At 39.7% G+C, this 21,126-nt stretch overlaps 1 protein-coding gene across 2 annotated transcripts in view; it reads right to left on the bottom strand.

Annotated features, from left to right (window-relative positions):
- LOC135474023 (copper-transporting ATPase 1-like) overlaps nt 1-21,126 on the bottom strand; it is a 33,218-nt gene continuing 12,092 nt past the window's right edge. Inside the window, exons 3-22 of one of the 2 annotated variants that reach the window (XM_064754004.1) lie at nt 12,407-13,535; nt 11,899-12,120; nt 11,494-11,657; nt 11,006-11,167; nt 10,749-10,828; nt 10,225-10,462; nt 9,546-9,779; nt 8,847-8,987; nt 7,855-7,963; nt 7,565-7,689; nt 6,755-6,889; nt 5,978-6,169; nt 5,450-5,632; nt 4,868-5,078; nt 4,346-4,513; nt 3,112-3,254; nt 2,679-2,882; nt 2,262-2,379; nt 1,856-1,958; nt 1-805 (exon numbers count right to left, since the gene is read on the bottom strand). In XM_064754004.1, the coding sequence (XP_064610074.1) occupies nt 568-805; nt 1,856-1,958; nt 2,262-2,379; nt 2,679-2,882; nt 3,112-3,254; nt 4,346-4,513; nt 4,868-5,078; nt 5,450-5,632; nt 5,978-6,169; nt 6,755-6,889; nt 7,565-7,689; nt 7,855-7,963; nt 8,847-8,987; nt 9,546-9,779; nt 10,225-10,462; nt 10,749-10,828; nt 11,006-11,167; nt 11,494-11,657; nt 11,899-12,120; nt 12,407-13,535 (4,299 nt within the window). In that variant the 3' untranslated portion in view covers nt 1-567. The remainder of the gene's footprint in view (nt 806-1,855; nt 1,959-2,261; nt 2,380-2,678; nt 2,883-3,111; nt 3,255-4,345; nt 4,514-4,867; nt 5,079-5,449; nt 5,633-5,977; nt 6,170-6,754; nt 6,890-7,564; nt 7,690-7,854; nt 7,964-8,846; nt 8,988-9,545; nt 9,780-10,224; nt 10,463-10,748; nt 10,829-11,005; nt 11,168-11,493; nt 11,658-11,898; nt 12,121-12,406; nt 13,536-21,126) is intronic. The other variant, XM_064754005.1, reaches the window with a different exon arrangement.

Genomic DNA, 21,126 nt, shown 5'->3' with positions numbered 1-21,126 from the left:
GTAAAAGACATAAGCAATATGGCAATAGCTACCAAACTTCAAGTTTATGCATGTTCATAAATAAACTCATAAAACCTCAGAACTTTTCAGTCATCATAATTAATGATAAATTCACCTGACAGTTGTTGAAGAGGTACTTAAAATACCACTCTGGTTACTGTTCAAATATTTGCTCTGCTACCCCTCATACAGTTACAATATTTTTGGCTCCCCTGCATTTTTCAGTAAATTTTCATACTTCATACATCTCCATGGCTTAAAAACTAATATCTTAAAACACATTTTTTAGCTTAAACAAAATGGATTTCTTTGATAAAATAAACATTTAGTGAAATAGAGACAAATTCAATTGAAACATTATTTTTTGATCATGTTTGTTTTATGCATGTGCATGTATTTGCAAAATCAAACATCCATAAGTTTCTTGTTATACAAGAATGGCAATATCATATTAATTGAGCGAAAAAGACGTGTTTAAACAGGTGGAAAAAAATATCAATGAATAGATATGATATACTACTAGCACATTTGTTTTTAAGCTGTACTTCAAAGTTGTCTGCCCTTTGTTTAGACTATCTCCATCTCCATATCACCCTCTAGCAGACTGGTATGGTCTGGACCTGATTTCTTGTTTCGCCCACTCAGACGTGACAGGATACTGCCCTGCTTACTTCCCTTGGGGCTGGGAGTCTCATCTTCCACGCCACGGTGCATGGAAATGTTGTCCATGCTCTCATCCTGTTCTTCATAGAATTTCTTGTAATACTCCTGATTCAGCATTTTGTCCCGAGTGGGCTTACGGAACCTTTAACAAGAAGATGTATAATTTCACCGTTTTTGTTTAAACACTGTTTGTATTGAGGATAGTATAACTAGTCTGTTCCAATTCACCGTCCAATATGAACTATTTTGCTTATCACTTTTTACTGTAGATCTATCAAAAAAACTGCACAATAAACGTATCAATACTGCCAATTTTTTTTTTTTTTTTTGATTGGTGTTTTACGCCGTACTCAAGAATATTTCACTTATACGACGGCGGCCAGCATTATGGTGGGTGGAAACCGGGCACAGCCCGGGGGAAACCCACAACCATCCGCTGGCAGACCTTCTCATGTACGGCCGCCAGCATGAGCTGGACTTGAACTCACAGCAACCGCATTGGTGAGAGACTCCTGGGTCATTACGCTGCGCTAGCGCTTTAACCGACTGATCCACGGAGGCCCCAACTGCCAATTACCAATGTGCTTAAGACTGTTAAGAGAGCAGAGAACATCTATATTAATGAATGTTGCTTATACAAACTGTCAGTGCTCTCATCTACCAGACGAGGCCATATGTAATTAGTCGTTTGAAGAGGGTTGACGAGGTAATAGTGACTTAGGCTTTCATTTATATTGTGAGATGGTCTGAGGGGACTATTGTCTCCTATATCAGGGACCTGAACAACCTAAGTTATGAGGAGGAGAGAAGAGTTGATTTAAGTTTTGAGAAGGAGTGAGGGGATTACAGTCACCTATGTTTTCAGAAGCCCGGGGCTACAACAAAATATGTCTTGAGAAGGAGTGAGGGGACTACTGTCACCTACGTTTTGAGGAGCCCAAGACTACAATAACCTAAGTTTTGAGAAGGAGTGAGGGGACTACAGTCACCTATGTTTTGAGGGGTCCGGGACTACAACAACCTAAGTTTTGAGAAAGAGTGAGGGGACCACAGTCACCTATGTTTTGAGGGGTCCAGGACTACAACAACCGAAGTTTGAGGAAGAGTGAGGGGAACACAGTGACCTATGTTTTAAGGAGTCAGGAGCTAGAACAACCCAAGTTTTAAGGAGGAAGGAGACGTAGTAACTTACGTTTTGAGGAGGAGTGAGGAGACCACAACAGAGACGGAGGAAGCTGCCATAGCTGCAGATGCCATCCAGGGCTTGAGGGACAGGCCCAGGGGCATGAAAACACCTGTGGAGGGAGAGAGAGAGAGACAGGGACTGAAAAGTCTGTGCTGACAAATGCCACACACTTCAGAATTATTGCTAAATACTGCTAAAACTGACAATGAATCACAGCCAAAATACGCCTTAATGTTATACAGTATAATGCTTTATTAGTCAGCACTGAATTCCCAAAACTTGCTCTGTATTGTTAGAAGATAATTTTATCAAATATCTTATTATATTATAATTTTATCTTATATCTTAATTACCTACCACTGTTGTTTTGTTGTCACATTATATCATGTTAACAACTAAATGAACAACCCACCTGCTCCAATGGGTATTCCTAGAGCATTGTAGATGATGGCCGCAAAGAAATTCAGGCGAATCCTACGTACTGTAGCCTTGGACAACTTTATGGCAGCTACCACATCCAACAGGTCATTCTAAAACAAAGATCAAGGTCTTGAATTACCATTCAGGGTAATCTTTTGTACCTGAACTGATGTTTTCTGTTATGATAAGATCACACTTACATTAGTATAATACAGTTAGTGATGAATGTGGCTGACACATAGCCCCTTTTGAACCCAGAAAAACATCTCCAAAACACACAAACTTTAGGTATCACATATACAAATGTCCATTTGTTATTAATTTCTCAGTATTACTTAGTCTGTGTATTTTACTTGACTTCTTTGCTTAGAATGAGAACAAAAGAACCAGCAAGTTTGAGAAGGTTTACCTTGATGAGGACAATATCAGCTGCCTCCACAGCCACATCTGTCCCAGTTCCTATGGCAATGCCCACATCTGCCTGAGCTAAGGCAGGAGAATCGTTCACCCCGTCTCCCACCATAGCCACTACTCGCCCTGCCTTCTGAAGCTCCTTCACCTTCTTTACCTTGTGGGAGGGCAGCACCTCAGCAAACACCTTCTTTATACCCACCTGTAAGACAAGTCACAAATACATTACACTGATATAGAGCAGAAATCTAAATCTAAATCAGTTGTCTTAAAACTAGTTTCCAACAGTCCCGGGTAAAATGTTCGCAATTTATTTTATATACGTAACGCTTTGTCTGGATATATTTATTTATTTTTTTATTTATTCCCACTTCTAAATTTTCTACTTATATGGGTTAAGAACCCAAGGCCTGTTCAGATGTATGTTATACCTGTTTAGCAATGACCCTGGCCGTCTTCTGGTTGTCCCCGGTAAGTAAGATCACCTGTAGACCCATCTCCTTGAGGGTGTGGACGGCCAGATGAGCCTCTGCCTTCACAGTATCAGCAACAGCCAGCATAGCCATGATCACACCTGTCACAATAAACATAGGAGAGCCATGATCACACCTGTCACAGTAAACATAGGATAGCCATGATCACAACTATCACAATAAATACAGGATAACCAAGATCACACCTGTCACAATAAACATAGGAGAGCCATGGTCACACCTATCACACCTGTTACAGTAAACATAGGAGAGCCATGATCAAACCTGTCACAGTTAACATAGAATAGCAATGATCACACCTGTCACACTAAACATAGGATAGCCATGATCATACCTGTCACAGTAAACATGGGACAGGCATGACCACACCTATCACAATAAATACAGGATAACCAAGATCACACATGTCACAGAAAACATGGGACAGACATGGTCACACCTGTTACAGTAAACATAGGATAGCCACGATCACACCTGTCACAGTAAACATGGGACAGACATGGTCACACCTGTAACAGTAAACATAGGACAGCCATAATCACACCTGTCACAGTAAACATAGGAGAGCCATGATCACAACTATCACAATAAATACAGGATAACCAAGATCACACCTGTCACAGAAAACATGGGACAGACATGGTCACACCTGTTACAGTTAACATAGGATAGCCATGATCACACCTGTCACAATAAATACAGGATAACCAAGATCACACCTGTCACAGTAAACATAAGATACACATGGTGACACCTATCACAGTAAACACAGGATAGCCACGATCAAACCTGTCAAAATAAATATAGGATAATCAAGATCACATCTGTCACAGTAAACATAGGATGCTGTAATTCTTCAACCTTTTCGCAAGTTTGTAAGGGTAAGGTGTTTATTCAAGTATATTGGAAGGGAAATGTTGTGTGTACACTGATTAAATTATACTTTTTATGAAGTCCTAAAATTGGCCAACCCAACCAAAGCCGTTATGTCACATTATTCAAGTAAAACTGTGTAAACATCACACCGAAAGTTGCTCTATCATATGTGAAAAGCTTGAGGGATTAGGGTAGCCATGATCACACCTTAAAGTAAACCTCGTATATCCAAAATCAAATATGTGTCTAAATAAGTTTTAATTCACATTCTTAAATAGCCGGCTGGCTCACCCACCATCGATGGCACAGAGCACAGCTGTGTGTCCCTTCTCCTCATGATGACCCATGGTGTTCTCCATCATGTCTGTCAGCACCAGGCCATTACGGTGCATCCACTCACGGTTCCCGATTAAAACCTCGTATATCTGGGAGGATGCTGCTCCCAGCACTTTCATTGGAATGTCTGAAAGTAAGATCAACAGCATACCATTACCATTTGTCATTACCATTATCAGGGTAGCACAAGATGGCAGTGAAGTTCAAGGAAAAACTGCCAACAATATGGTAAAGAGCACATCATCCTGCTCTCTCTTCTAATAAATGTATTTTCACAAAAAAGACTGTCAACAAAGTAGTTTAAATGAAAGCAAATCCACTGTTATAATAATTCTTATGTTTGAGGTTAATTTCACCCAGACAGCGTTTTTCTTGGGTGTGCAAATCTCATGTCTGTTTGACAGCCAGGTTTTGAGTTTTGAAGCAAAATTTTTATTTCTTTTAAAAATCCAGCGAAGGAACGATATAGAGAGAAACTGACCTTCAATCCTCATGGTCTGGTCCCTGATGGTGTCCACAGGTAGAGTGTCGACAGTGACGCGAACACTGCCGGCCCAGTTACGCCGGTTGTTCAGCTCATCCTGGTCCAGTTCGGCCACCAACAGCTCCACCTGGCTCACCTTACACTTCAGCCCACAGCCTGGTACTGCCTGAAAGTCAGTCACCTTACCTAGCGTCTCTGCCTTCAGGGTCTACAACAACAACATAAGCCACTCGATAACAGTGTGCCCACCTTTAATGTCAAGAACAACACCTACATGCACATTAATACCCAAAAGGTACAATGCCAGCCCAAAACCCAGCAGAGAAAAGAAGTCAGTTCTTCTTTATGTCTCTAGGGTGTACAACAGCAGCTAATTTTATGTCCAGTTCAAACTATCCCAGCCCACAGCCACAATGTGGGAGTCCGTTAACTGCCTTGCTCACATATTAAAATGATGAGCAGTAACACTACAACTTAACAGAATTTTTATTCACTGACCTTGAACTGGGCAAGATGCCTTCCAATTATGCTATACTTCTGCTCTGTGAACTAATTACCATATACTGTTAGAAGACCTACCTCCTTTGCATACTTGACAATGGCGGAAGCGATTGGGTGTTCACTGCTGTTCTCAGCCGTGCCCGCTATTGCCAGCAGTTTAGCAAAAGGGAACTCTGACTCGTCCACAAACGACGCAATGCGAGCCACACGTGGGACACCGTGAGTTACGGTACCAGTCTTGTCAAACACAACACTCTGCACCTGAAACAAAGTCATTCCATTGTCCATTTGATAACTAGATTGTAAGCAACTGAAGGTGAACTTTAAAGCTACATGTAGGTTCAGAAGTAAAATTGATCCCAAAAAGAAAAAAGTACATTCATATAACAAAAAATAGTGTACAGGATTTTGTAATTTATTTCCAAAATGGTAGATTCTTAAAAATTTTACTTTCTCTTTTCTTAAAGTCTTTCTACTTATGAGAATCCAAAAGAAACTGTTTTATTTACTTCTGAGGTATTTTTAAGGGGAGGAAAATTCTAACAGTGTGTTTTCCACAAACATATTAAACGCTATACCACTATCATGGCCGACTCGGACTAATACCTTGTGAGTTGTTTCCAGAGGTTCTCCCCCCTTGATGAGGATGCCATTAGTTGCTCCAACTCCAGTGCCCACCATGACGGCAGTAGGTGTGGCCAACCCCAGGGCACAGGGACAGGCTATACTGAGTACTGTGATAGCATACTGGAAAGCTTTCTGGAAGATTACTTCGTGTTGTGTGATAGGGCCATCCTCCTGAAACCAGGCACATAGAATCATATCATCAATACGGAATTACTTGAGTTTAACATTGAACTCAAAATATCTTTCTCTTTCGATTTGGGTGGAGGAAATCTGAGGAAACCACCCTCTTATTTCAGGTATCTGACAAGCCCCCAGACTTAAGTAGCCACCGAACTAGTGTGAATGGCATTCCAGTTTGCGATCCTATTGGTCAGGCAATAAGGACCAATAGCCACTGGTCCCCTCTGCCAGAAAGGAACCTTCATCAGCAAATATACAATGTATAAAGTTGCAACAAAGAATAGTAGCACAAAAACATGTTTGACACCTCAATTCACCAGCATTTCAATAAAACAAGTGTGCATCCTTACAATTATTGACAACTAAATTGGTACTATCAAGACTTTTGTTATGTATTTATTCCAAAGGTAAGCCTGCTGAAAGTTGATATTTATAATACCAGTAATCGCAGACTCTGGTTCCTCATAATAAGATGAAGAGAATTCATATTGTAACACAGTTTTGCAAGCGAAACATTATGCATCTATCCATGGTACACAAAACAAGTATATATATTTTGCAATTCTTTATACTTACACTGAAGTCAGGATCGATAATGCGGACATTGCTGTAGCCGACTATCAGCCAGCTGATCAGGGTGAGCGTTGACAGTCCAAAGACGATAGGCACAAAGAAGCCTGCTATCACATCAGCCAGTTGCTGGATTGGGGCCTGACAGGGCACAGGCAAGCAAACATTACATTATAATAATATCGATGTTTAACATACAAATTTGTGATGTAATATTTCTAACATGATTAATATACACATTTTGCCAGATTCTGAGTCTTCTACTGATCTTTAACGGATGTTTTGAGGATTGTTTGGCAGTACATCATACTGGAAAAATGCAAGCTTCATCACCAAAAGTAATATTTTGTAATATTTATATGCCTTAAAAAATAAAAATGCTCCTTTGGTGGAAATTTTTTGGTCATTTACTGTACAAAACATGACCAAAATTATCATAACAAGGAAGCGCACAAATATAGGTTAAATCTATATGTAGCATTAAGACTCACTACTGGCTCAGTGACCAAACACATCTTCCTGGGGATCACAACCACCTTTATATGATTATGTTTTTCTGAGGCACTCTCCTCGCTTTCCTCCAGCATTATGCATGCTCACTGTTAGTGTACTTGAAATATTTTGAAAAATGCTATGCACACCAAGCAAACGCATAAATGATATAGCATTGTAATTAGCAGCAGAATTGGTCAAAACTAACAGAAAAAAAACAGAAATGTTTGATTCTACGATGACAAGTTCATGCCTCAACTAAAGGCAGAGAACAAAACCCTTTTATTCACAAAAGATCCCTTGTTACACGGACTCTATCCATACCTTGGACGTCTGTGCCTCCTCCACCAGCTTGACAATCTGAGACAGGGTGGTATCTGCTCCAACATGTGTGGCCTCTATCAGCAGAGTGCCGTTCTGGTTAATCGAGCCTCCTATCACAGAAGAGCCTAAACAAGGGCACAAACAGTGTAAGTAAGGTGCCAGTGCCAGAAGCTCTTTCTATTAAAACAAAACCCTTTTTTACATAATTACAGATGTGTTAGTATAACACACGGAGATAGCTTTATAATTTTTCCAGAATTCCTCAAAGCAATTATTTCATCAGCTCTCACCTGGCTTTTTGTTCACCGGCATGGACTCCCCAGTAATGAGGGACTCGTCACACATAGATGTCCCCTCAATGACTTTAGCATCCACAGGTATCTTAGCTCCAGGAACCACCTGTCAGGATGAACATGGGTGGCTCACATTCAGTAAACATTACCATAATTCTATAATCCTTCACCATTTTGTCATTACATAAAAACAAGGTGATCAAAGACATGGACTCCTTTTTGCCCATGCAAAATGTTAGTCTGATGATGTAAATGGAAGGAATGATTATTTATAACATGGAATGTTGTTTTTGTTGACAAAACCAAATCCAAAGATGAAACCAGCCTGATGTCCCCAATGAACGTCTTGTGACATTACTGTTCATCTCCATCTTTGGTTAGGAATTTGTGATGTCATGACATCGCACACAGATTGAGCATCTGTAACCAGCGTGAAGCAGATTTGCAACTTTTTATTCTATTCTCGGTGAAAATACTCTGACATCATGACAAACTTATCTACTAATTAGTGTATGGAAGATGATATCTAAACAAAGCCTTGCGAGACAGTTCACTTTCACGGTGACAAATTTATCTGTTTACAAGCAGATTGCTACCTAAAAACATTACACTTTTCAAAACAATTTTCTGGATAATTTCAAATAGCCTCATACACGATCAATTTGATAGTTGTTTGAAATGAAATCAGTGTCCACAAATATGATGTTTCCCCATCATAAATAGCTGACTCTTAATGAAGTAATAGACGCTACATTCAAAAGCCATTTTCACAGTAATTTTATTTACTTATGGTTTAGTTATGCAATATCATCTATCGGGTAATTGCAGCATGACAAAATGTGGAAGGAAACTGAAATATCCACTCACTGTTATTCTGCTCATAATGAACATAATCACGCCACGTTCAAGGAAGAACTGAAGAACTTTCAAACTAACAAAAATTGAGAGTAAATCATAATATGCTGCCGGGCTGTGGGGTGTGACCTTACCTTAAGAATGTCCCCTCTCTGTACCAGGTCCACACTAAGAACCTCCTCCCTCAGGATGTTCCACTCTTTGTCCACCTCCACTATGACAGCCTCTGGGGGCTGGAGGGACATCAGGGTGGCCAGAGCCTCAGATGTCTTGCCCTGTTATAACACATGGGAACAGACTGTAGGGCATGCATGAGGGTTATACGTTGTACTTAACACTTTGAAGTCATATGACGATGATGAGTATTGGAAGGTGCTGCTGCCAATGAAGTATCATGCCTAAGACACCAGATATGACACCCCACCCAATCACATTATACTGTGATAGTTATATTGATAAGAGAAGCAAAGACCATGAAGTGTAGAGAAACCAAATATTAAAAGCAAATGTAGCTGTAGTTTACTATTAAAACTTATTTGAAAAATATTTTAATTTCAAACAACAATTCAGACGTAATTCTGATACATCTAACGCAAATGTTTTGACTAATCTCTGTTTACATATTTTGTTACAAATTTTATAATATTTAAAAAAATTGAACTGTTTTTAAAATACATTCTTTTTATCAAAATTTCATGATCAGTACAGCTAGCACTAGATAAATGAAATACATCATGGCCAGTGCAGTAGACCTACACATAACAGCCATGAGTCCGGAATGTAACACAGCCTACAGATCTCCTTCTGAATACCTCCCAGTAACATACGTATACCTTAGCAATGTGTTCGAGCCATCTTCCAAGGGAGATAAACACCAACAACATGGGTGTGGTCTCAAAGAAAGTGACAGGGCTGACTGGTTCCTCAATGATCATGGCTGCTATGGTAACACCCACAGAATAAAGATAGGAGATGGTTGTTGCCAGGACAACCAGAACATCCATGTTTGTGCTATGATGTTTCAGCGCTTTGTACGCCTGGATGTAAAAGTATCGGCCACCAATAAACTGCAAGAAAGACAGAAAACATAGTTTCGAATGTTATAACTGTAGTGCTATAAATCTTCGATCTCTAAAACACAATTTTTCAATAAAATCTATGCGCATAATTATCTTAATTCTTCAACCTTTTCAACTGCCTCTGCAAACCAATATTTTGAAACATGCTGAGGGAACTATTGGGTGTCAGGAAATAATTTGCACATTTTTATGAAGCTTGCATCTGTAATGACACAAAGAAATCATTTTGTATAATCGTATGCATAAATTCCACTGAAAAAAGTCCTGGTTGAAAAGGTTGAAGATTTACAGTCTTGTGAAAATGATGCAGGCTTCTTAAAGCTGCAAAAATTATTTCTCAACACCCCATAGTTTGGTTATCTCAGAATCTCAGGCCTCAGACATTCAAGCCTGTCCATCCCATGATGGAAGGAGTTAACCAATCAGAACCCACCTGTACAGGTGTGGCCAGTATAAACATGAGCAAGTTCTCCAGAGAGAGACCCGGGATGATCATGATCTGATAATGGCCATCTCTTATCGCCACACTGGAGTTGGATCTATACACCGTCTTGTTGCTGTGCTCGCCAATGAAATCCTCGGAATTTTCTGGTCTAGCAAACATGAAGTACATCATGATGGCAATGGCTGGTACGCCAAATGTTAGAGACCACAGGAATGAAGATCGCCATCTGTGCAAGGAAAAAAGTAATATGTCTTATGGGATAAATATATTTCCTTAACAATCATGTTATAGATCTAGGACTATCTATATAGAGTCAGATATAATTTCTGCAAATCATGTTAGTGAAGTTAAGTCGCATCCTGAACATTTCTTTTTTACATTAACATTTTAATTCCAGGTATGAAAACTAAGGGCTTGTAAGGGCAAAAGGAAAGCTTTATTAGTTTCACCATTACAAACAATCAGGCTCAGACAAAAAGTGTTTAGAAGAGTGGACATGTTCTGAGACAAACCTTTTGATTTCATCTCTGTGGTCCAACATGTCCTTTTGTTTGTCTCCATCTGTTAGCAGTGTTGCATCAAAACCTAAAGCCTGCCAATAAAATCCACACTTAATCAATACAGCTGATTTCAGGATCAACTTTATTCTTTGTGAGTAGGTAAAACATCAAATTAATAAAAACATATTCAGGTAATGCAATAATTTCATCATTATCTTGAATCACATCTTAAAAGAGCTACAAATAATCTTGATTACACGACATCATACCTTAACATCTTCTATAATTGTCCTTGGTCCTGTGGCTTCAGTGTCATACGTAAATTTCCCACGACAGGTTGCCAGGGCAACGGTAGCCATGACGATGCCTGGTTTCTTCTTCATGTTGGACTCTATCAGATGCACACACGAAGCACAGGTCATTCCTGTGATCTGAAAACACAATACTACCACCTCTGAACGTGTGCTTTGTCACACTGGGTAAACACTCCTCTTTGCTTGCTGATTTAATCCCTTGTAAAATATATCCAAATTAATGTGAATGTTAAGGCATTTTCTGTCTTGAAATATATTTATACTAACTCAAAATGTTTTCAAAGAGGTACAATAACAGGTAAAAGCAAAATACTTTTTATCTCTAGAAATCAGGTTGTCATTAAATACTTCCTCTGCCATGTTTACTTTATCTGCTCTCTCATAAGTTTAAGATTTGTAGTCTACATGTACAAAGTCCCATAACAAGCAAAAACAATTCGTACGCTTAGTTCCACAGTTGCCTGCCCTTGAGTGTCGGACTCCATCACCTTGGCATTGAAGCCCAGACCTGTGATTTTGTTGGCTATCTGAGAGGGTAGAATGTAGGCTGGGTCATATTTAACCTCAGCCTTCTGAGCCATCAATGCCACCAGCACATTCTTGATTCCTGAAAATGATCACAAACATCTTCATGACAAAAACTGGCAAACCAGGTGGTGTTCACATGTTTTGAATTTCTCACTTCAAGGTGTAAAGAAATCAAAGTCACTTAATGGCATTCTTTTGGGATTTTACAAGCTGCAAAAATATAAGCCATACAAGTGCAACCACTCATATTTAATTAAAACAAACACGGTGCAGACATTAACCAGTGTATCCTTGCATGTTCCTAATGTACTTTCTCTTACCTTCAACTTTGAGCAGGTTTTTCTCGATTGTCGCCACACACGACGCACATGTCATCCCCGTCACCCTCAGGAAACATTTCTCCAGGTCACTGTCATCCATGACCTCTTTGTTGAAGCGCACACTGTTTCTACCGTTGTCCATTTTCAGTTCCCAAGGATCACCTCTAGAGACGTCTTCATCAGATACCGACCTTCTCAAGGACCTAGGGGTACTACCCGAGCCTGGTAAAACAATCACTGATTGCTGTTATGTAACTATAGCGTAATAGAGTGGTATGTAACTAGGTCTGTTGATTGTTTGGTGAAATATATGACATGACATGTTTTCTTTTACGATTAGCCAGTCACTTAACGTGTATCTTGAGGTAAGAAAAATACATGAATTTTGGGGGGGTGTCGCAGTTATTGCACCTCCGCACTGGTTTTGCTTGTTTTGGTCAGGATTCACTACACCTACATATATGTGTATGAGGATAACCTATTTTAGTGAGTTTCAGTCCCTACTAACCCTTACCTGGAGCCTTAGCTTCAAAGCCCATGTCATCTATGGCCTCTTCCAGCTGCTTGGGGGTGACCTTGTTGGGCCAGTACTCTATGGTGCCAGTTTCCTCAGCCAGGGAAACCTTAATGCTGCTCACGCCTGGATGCTCAGATAACTTTCCCTCAATGGTCTTCACACAAGAGTTACACGTCATTCCTTTGATGCCGATTTTAACCGATGACAGTTGGGGTTCAGACGCCTGGGATGCATTCTTGGATACTTTACCCTGTAGGACCTTAGCCTCAAATCCCATGTCATCAATGGCTTCAGCAATGGCCGATGGGTCAATGATGTTGGGGTCATACTTGACCTTGCCATTTTTTCCGGCCAGATTGACCTCAATGCTTTTGATGCCAGGTTTCAGCCCAATGTGTCCCTCGATGTTTCGCACACAGCTCTGACAAGTCATGCCCTGAATCCCGATCAGGCAGGACTCGTCTTGAGGAGCAGCTCCAGTGGAAGATCGTGAAGCCAGCTTGTCAAACTCTTCTGCCAAGGCGTCACAAGAAGGCAATGATGCCTCAAAACCCATGTCATCTATCTGTGACCTCAGCGTTTCAAGGTCAGTGACTTCAGGGTCATACAGAATAAAAGCCTCCTTGTCGCTTAGTGACACTCGGATTTCCTGTACCCCAGCTTTGTCAGCTATGTTAGATTCAATGTTGCGAACACAAGACTGACAAGTCATTCCCTCCACATGGATTTGCGCAATCAACATGCGCTGACTCTTTCCCTCTGGTAGTTTAGCCTCAAACCCCATATCGTCAATGGACTCTGCTATCTCAGCAGGGTTAGTTTGGTCAGGATCAAACACAACTTCGGCTCGTTTGTTCACCAATGACACAGATATGGAGATAATCCCTGGCTTACCAGAGATGTTCTTCTCTATATTCCTCACGCAGGACATGCATGTCATGCCCTCTATAAGAACTGTTGCTTCAGAGAGGGGATTATCTCGCTTACCAGCCAGAGCACCCCTGATGCCAGGTTTCACATTAGCAGGGAAGCCCATGTCATCTATCAAATCAGCAATTTTCTCTGGGCTGGTCTCCTCTGGGTTATAGTTTACAACTGCCTCCTTATTCTCTAGGATCACCTGCAAAAAAAAAAATTAAAGAGGGGTTAAGGTATTTACCTTCCAATCACTACAACACACAAGACATGGGTTCAAACCCGGTCTTGCACAGAGAATTATTTAATTTCCCTGCTGTCTCTGTTAATGACACACATGACCTTCTGTGCAATTTTACGTTGCTGAAGACCACTTGTCTTCCACCAATACAATTTGCTTATCTGTACATCACACTCCAGGTTCTTCCATCACATGCACCCTCTGCTGGATTTAAAAATACAATCATTTTTAGCACAATGCTGAAATGGTTTTGACTACATATCACTTAACATACCTAAGTACTGCACATGTTCATAAAACATGTATATCATAAGAGATATACTTGTGTTATTTATTTATTTATTTATTTATTTGATTGGTGTTTTATGCCGTACTCAACAATACTTCACTTATACAACGGCGGCCAGCATTATGGTGAGAGGAATCCCGGCAAAGCTGGTGGGTAAACCCGTAATCATACGCAGGTTGCTGCCAGACCTTTCCCTATATGGCCAGAGAAGAAGCCAGCATACAGCTGGACTTGAACCCACTGTGACCACATTGGTGAGAAGCTCCAGGATCATTATGTGTGTGTTATAAACACCTCAGGCTCAGCAACATTTTCTTTTATAACCGAAGTGAACTTCTGCACTGCCAGGCATAATTACTCTACACGGTAATCAATAAATTAATCTGCCGGCCAGGTGAGCTGCCATACAATGCTGACCGTTCATTATAGGCTCAATTATTTATACAGCTTTATTTACAGCTTCCTGTATCCAGAACGCATAATCAGCAGGCTCACCTACAGGAAGAAAGGAATGGCAATTTCACAGAATTTTGACGTAAAGATTATGAACCCTTCTAGGGCTTTACAATCCAGGTTTATATACAGGCAATACACAACAAATGTTTGTGATTTTGTGGACCCTTTACACTATGCTACCTCCACAACATGCTGACGTTTCCACGACCTGCACGCAAAATGATCAGCGCCAAAAAAAAAAAAAAAAACCTTCAAGCTTCAAGATCATATTTATATCCTGATTAAATTATCATAGCTGCCACTAGGTAATAAACATATTGTACATGTAATACTCTTATGTCTAAAATGTTCAGCAGCATATCAAACATTTGACTTTGAGCCTTTGAGTTAAACATAACACCTCATAAAATGACAGAAGTGATCAAATTGGTGATCAACATTTGGACTATACTAGACTTTAAACATGTCCCAACATCTTGTCAAAAAAAAAAGGATAGGTCAAGTACAATTACGACTCGTGTGTGAACATGATATGGGGTAAACAAGAAACAAGTATCTCTCAGAGACAGGGGTACCTTCATCTGTATAACATACTGTGTTTAATTTGGGTGTAAGCGTTTATCAACAGCAGAATGTTTACCATCAGGGGTCTAGCTCAACTCTCAGTTTGGACTGGCAAGAAAAGCGTACTGTCAACACTTGTCACAGAAACTGCACTTATGAATACCTGGGCCATATTTATCAAATGTCGTGAGACTTCATACATGTAAGTTAAAAATTCAAACATAGCTAAAAATAAAATATTTTGATCTGTGAAGTTAAGATTTTTACAATGATCCTTTACTGCAAAACTATGCCCCAAGCACAGTTTGAGTTCCTTCCTGATCCGAGTTTGACTTTTTTAAGCCCTTGCAATTTATGACTTTTAAAGTCTTAAGTTTCTTAATAAATATGGGCCCTAAATCTTAAAATTCTGATTGAATACCATCTTCATTTATAGTGGACATGCTGAAGACTTAGGGAGCTTCAGCTCTCTGAATGTGCTATTTCTTCATCTATTTACTTGCCATTCCACACCATGTACAAGTTGAGGAGCAAGATCTTCACATCTAGTTGATCCACTGAACAGCTTAGCAAAGTAACTCTGCAGAAATTCATTTTGATGATCTCGATATTTCGATCCTGATCACAATTCTCCTAAGGACGACTTAATTAAAGTCAAAATATTGAGATCTAGAAAATGAATCTCTTTGGAGTTACTGTGCTTATTTAATATACTTTTTGTAAATATATTGAAAATTTTTGTAAATATACTGAAATGAACAAATGAATGCTACCATACTTGATAGCGTACTAACAATGAAAGACAAAATAAAAACACCAATGCTGCCCCAAGGAAGTAGGTTTATGTCATTCATCTGCCATCATGATCACAGCTTTGTCTACACTGCTATAATGCACTTACAGCCCATCCCTGCATTGTATATAATACACATGAAAGGTACAGAGTTTGAAGACTCTGTCAACACACTTAACCCAACACACTTAACTTGACCAACCCATCTTACAATGTACCTGTAGGCGTCAACAAGACAGGAAGCCATCTTGACATTTCAGTCTACCCCTTAACGGTTTCATACAGGAATATGGCCAATATATCTCTTGAACAAACACTCAGGCATGGAAATCACAAGTCAACGTCAAACTGACCAATTATGAATGCAACATAACACAAAATAAGTTGAGTACACATGGTAATCGTGAACTCTTGTTCAAGTGTACACATTCCCAGATCATCACAAGGATGATTAGAATATTGCAAATATTTAAAATTTCACATATGATAAATGGTTAGTATGTTATACACGATCTGGTTTCTTGTTGTTTTTCAATGTTTCTAAAATGAATCTAATACACTTCATCCGTTTAAATGTATACTGGATGACCTCAATTTTGCAGAGGTCATCACTCTGATGAGCTTGAAATATTATACATTGTATAATAATATCCTGGTATTACTGTCCATACATACATGTACAACTGTCACTATAGCTCAGACGATTCAGCATGAACACGACAAACCATCACCATATTCCTCCACACTAAAATAGAACCACTGAATCCACAGGATTCCACAGAACTTAAGAGCACCTACCTGGAGTTTGGAGTAGCCACTGAGGCCGCGTAGCAAAGACATGATGGCTATGAATCGGGTATTGAGTCTATGCTGGCTGCGCCCAGACCTCTAAATCACAAGTCCCCTCCACACAGGCCTGTGTATTTAATCCTAGCACGCAGCCCTGCTTACAGCCAGATCTTACATGCTCAACACCGCAATGTTATTCCCTTTATGCAGGCATACCTTCTGCGTCTCGTTTCCCTGTTAGGGACACCACATGTTGTGCAGCAGTTCAGTAAACAGCCCTATCTCTACCTGAGTGACATACACGGTACAACATAGGAGTGAGCCGTCCAATGACAGAATAAACATAGGCTCCCACATTAAAATAACCCTCCAGGAAATCACAGTTTCCTCACATACTGGCCCTTTTGAAGTGTTATCAACACCGGAGCACCTTTCTCTCCAGGTCAGCCTCACAGGTAAATTAGCATTGCCCTTAACAGCAACTCTGTGTTTTCTTTCAATCAAACATCATAGTTCCTGAATGTGATAGATGTATAAAAGACCTATATGTAACCACTACAGCTGGACATTCACATCAAGGACTGACTGATAAAGCTAGATAAAAGCTCAGAAATACATAAAGAGCATTTTTCACATTTTTCCTGTTTTTATGAATGTTGTTTACTTTACATGTGCCAGCCTGTAGTTATTCCCCTGACTAATAATGTATATTTCTATCTGTGTGTCAACAGCTTATGATAACACATTAGATAAGGGACATGTACATATACAGTCCTATCTATACACATTACATACAGTCAGGATGCATGCCATGGGGGGGGAAAAACTCCCATCCAATTTCAACTCCATAGGTAAATTACAGTTTTCCTGGACTAGTTCACTGATGAAACTTCCAATTTGTTGCCTAAGTAGTTTTCCTGCTAATTAACACTGGTGAACTCACTTGTGCACTAACTGTACTTGACAGAGTTGCCTGCCTCCAAAGGCTCTTAATGCCAAAATTCAATAACCTGATGTTGACAAGGTGTGTGATAACTGGGGTAGGTTTAGGAACTGGGTACAGGAAATTCTGCACCATACACAGAGGCAGGTAAACAGTGGTGAGGGATGGCTTGTAGGCACAGGAAACTGTAGCTCACCACAATCTTGATACCTGCAGGAACCCATTCTGCTAATCCCGTCAGCCACAAAGTGTCAGTTGCTACTTTGTCACATCCGTAGACAAAGCTGACTGATTGATGTTCCAACTGTGGAATAAGCACAGTGAAACTCCAGGAAAGTCAAAATGGATTCCTAGACTAACCATAATTTAACAAGCTCTTCGGAGGAAACTCACGAATATTTCACATATGACGGTGGCCAGTATTAAGGTGGGACACATTCTATTGAAAACAATGACTTTGTAACAACAATTTTGTACCAACAACTTCTACATGTACAAGTATCTTTTTTCACTTTTAAAGGACGGCAAGACATTCTGATGATTAAACATGCCCTCCCCTACTACAGTGTTGCATGAGGACAAGATGGGTGTCAGTCATTTGTGTGTGTGTGTATGTTTGTTGGCGGTCGTGGTTGGAGGGGGGGGAGCCTTATACATGCCACAGTGACGTGGCAGATCTCTAAACGATGACATACAATGGGATCACCTGAGCTACATGATGACCCTAACCAGGTTTTCTACCTTTGCCCTTTGACATCTGGCCTACAAATGGGAGAACTTGTTAACTATTTCTCACTGAGAAGACAATGTCAGCATGTTCAGGGTTCACATGGCCAGTATATTATGAGGGCCGTACTGGAGTAATGCATGCTCTTCTAATAAGCCATGTCAATAGTTCTCCAATATGGCCTACAAAGTTTTGAGCTTTCAACTCTTCGGCTACCTCCAGATGGTGTGATGTACCCGCTGACCTTATCAGGAACATGTATATATCTTTTTTTAAATAAATTCCTTCAAGTAAAAAAATATTCCTAAGTTCATTATGAGAAATGTTCAAAGGAAAAGACAACAAAAGCTTTTTGTCTATCCTCTATTCCAACCAATATTTTGTGTTTCGTCACAAGCGCTTTTCTGTTAGGTACGTTGAACAGCTAAGTGTATTTAGGTGTAGGCCTATATCTGGAATTGTCTGCTTATGCTTTATTATAGAGGAGTCATACTGCCGAAAATTCAAATCTTCCATGTATGTATGGCATTTGAAAGATGTGCATTTCTTGAAATCAGTTGTGCTGGCCTAAAATAATCTTGTGAAGCTTTAATCATACAATAAAGTCTTCGCGTAATGTCTGTATACCTTCAGTGCTAGTGACTGACACAGCAGATCTTTCAGAGTCACAGCTTACAAATGGACACATGCTTAAAACATCTGCTAAACAGGTGCTAATGACCAACCCCTAACACCAACAACAAAGGCTTGGATGAGACTATTGCTGGAAAACATGTGCCTAATCCAGGTGAACATAAATGCATAGCAGGTGCACCTTCATGTACACACTTGGTTCAAAGCAACTTTGTTGTTTCACCTGTTACCAGAAATTAGATTTTGAACTGCCCATTCTTTACTTCTTAACAAACAGACATACCACAATTAATGCAAGCAAACATACAGGTGAGTACCATACACGGTCAAACACTAGTAAGACATAGCTTTAGCAAATCACAACATCAAATGTCATTCTGGAACAAAAACGTGCCTTTCCAACCTATTTAAACAAACACATGTACATGTACAGCACTGTGAATGGGATATCACTAAAGCATAACAGGACTTGCTGCATCCCTCAAATCAAGAACAACACCATCCCTAACAACATCAACAACAATGCCTTCCCTAGAGCTTTTCTGCTGCGCTTGTACATTTGTATGTTTGTGTGAAATTCAATCACCTCTTCTATTAAAGCTACATGTAGGTGGTTGAATGCAAGTAAGCCATGCATGCACTTCATCACTACTGACCGAAGCCTGAAACCTTGGCTGTAAAGTACATGTATGATGAACAAGCTTATAAGATAAGGTAACATGATACCTTTTATAGCATATTGCTGTAGTCTTATTGGTACAGGCATTCAAGAGAGTTACAAGCTACCATAAATGACCTAAAGAGGGTTACAAGCTACTGTTCCCTAAATGACCTAAAGAGGGTTACAAGCTACTCTAAATGACCTAAATTTAAATCCATGACTAAGTTGCTCATTTTTCTAGATTCTCAGAGTTCTATTCATTTTAGGAAGGTGCTTTATGAGGTGTTTGGGAAAATGTAAAATTTAGCACCAGAAATAATATCTCATGACATTTATTTGCCTCCCAAATTTCAAATTTTTAGGTTATTTAGGGTATGCCCTGTGTCCAATACATATGTACATTTCAAAGATATGTCATCTTGCACCCATATGTACCAGTGCCTGCATGCACCTTGCAAACGCAAGTGGCTGCTAATTATATCCTGTCAAACATCAATCAGATAATATGCATGATCTGGCTGCAATATTGCCGATCAGGCATTAAGCTGTAATCATTCATTAATACATTCAGATTTACTCTCAGGCTTTCCGAAGTGCTTGTAAGACTTTTAACCAGGGCCAAATTAGGTATATACTGGCTTATATCAAACTGAAAGCACAGATAATATGAGCTTAATATAGATTCTCCATATCTTGAGTACATGATAATTTGAGCTTTTGAAGGATAAAGCCTCTGAATCCCCTGAGCCTAACCAGGGCTGACGGACCACAGATAAGGACATAACCTCTCAATGATTTAAGTAGTGTGCATTAAGAGCGATAATGCATGTGTGTCTAAACCCTAGGGAGACATACAATGTATATGTGTGACACCTTTGTTTCTGAGGCTTCACCGGTGCTATACAAGCTCTCTTCATCAAGTTTACAGAACGTGGTAAACACATCAGAAGAGGATATTGTGGACTACATGTAGATCTGACAGGTAAAGCTCACACTTATTATTTTCAGGTTCTTTGTGAATGCTACTATTCCGATGGATTTCAGTCCTTGTCCAAGAGTTATGAGAATCACAAGATTGTAATGCTGCTTGTACAGAAGCTCAGCAGAAAAAGCCTACACATGCAAGGTGGGTGAACCTTTTTATTCAATGTCAAACCTTGACAAAACCATCACTCCACACATGTACATTTATATCTTAGTAGAATGAGATGTTTTAGAACATTGTTTTAACATTTAACACTATAATGAAAAGTTCTTTTTACCTGTATGATGGCAGTCAGCTGTATGAAAACGAAATGGTAGAATGCTCAGACTAAACCACCAACCTTCAGCATGTTATTGACACTCAATCACATGACACACATATATGCAGACCACATTGGTGGAAGACAAGTAATCTTTACCAAATAGCCACCTGAATGACAATGAGCGCTACTGCTAACCAAATCCTCACAAACAGTGAGAGCACTGGAATCCTCATACCCAAAATCCCCTGCCCAAGTCCGAGATTTGAACCTACAACTTGTGTGTCCTAGCGACTGAAACCACTCGACCACACTCAGTTTTTTTCTTAAAACAAAAAAAGGAAATATTTTACAAATTGCACGCACAAGTATATCTAACTGCAGTAATGTATTACAAATACATGCAATATAATAGTTGCATGTAGATGTACATGAATTTAACAATGCACGCAATTC

Source organism: Liolophura sinensis, chromosome 8 (assembly GCF_032854445.1).
Source record: "Liolophura sinensis isolate JHLJ2023 chromosome 8, CUHK_Ljap_v2, whole genome shotgun sequence".
Taxonomy (NCBI): Eukaryota; Metazoa; Mollusca; class Polyplacophora; order Chitonida; family Chitonidae; genus Liolophura; species Liolophura sinensis.
The sequence above is the reverse complement of the archived record's forward strand: the minus strand, read 5'-3'. Positions and strand labels throughout refer to the sequence as shown.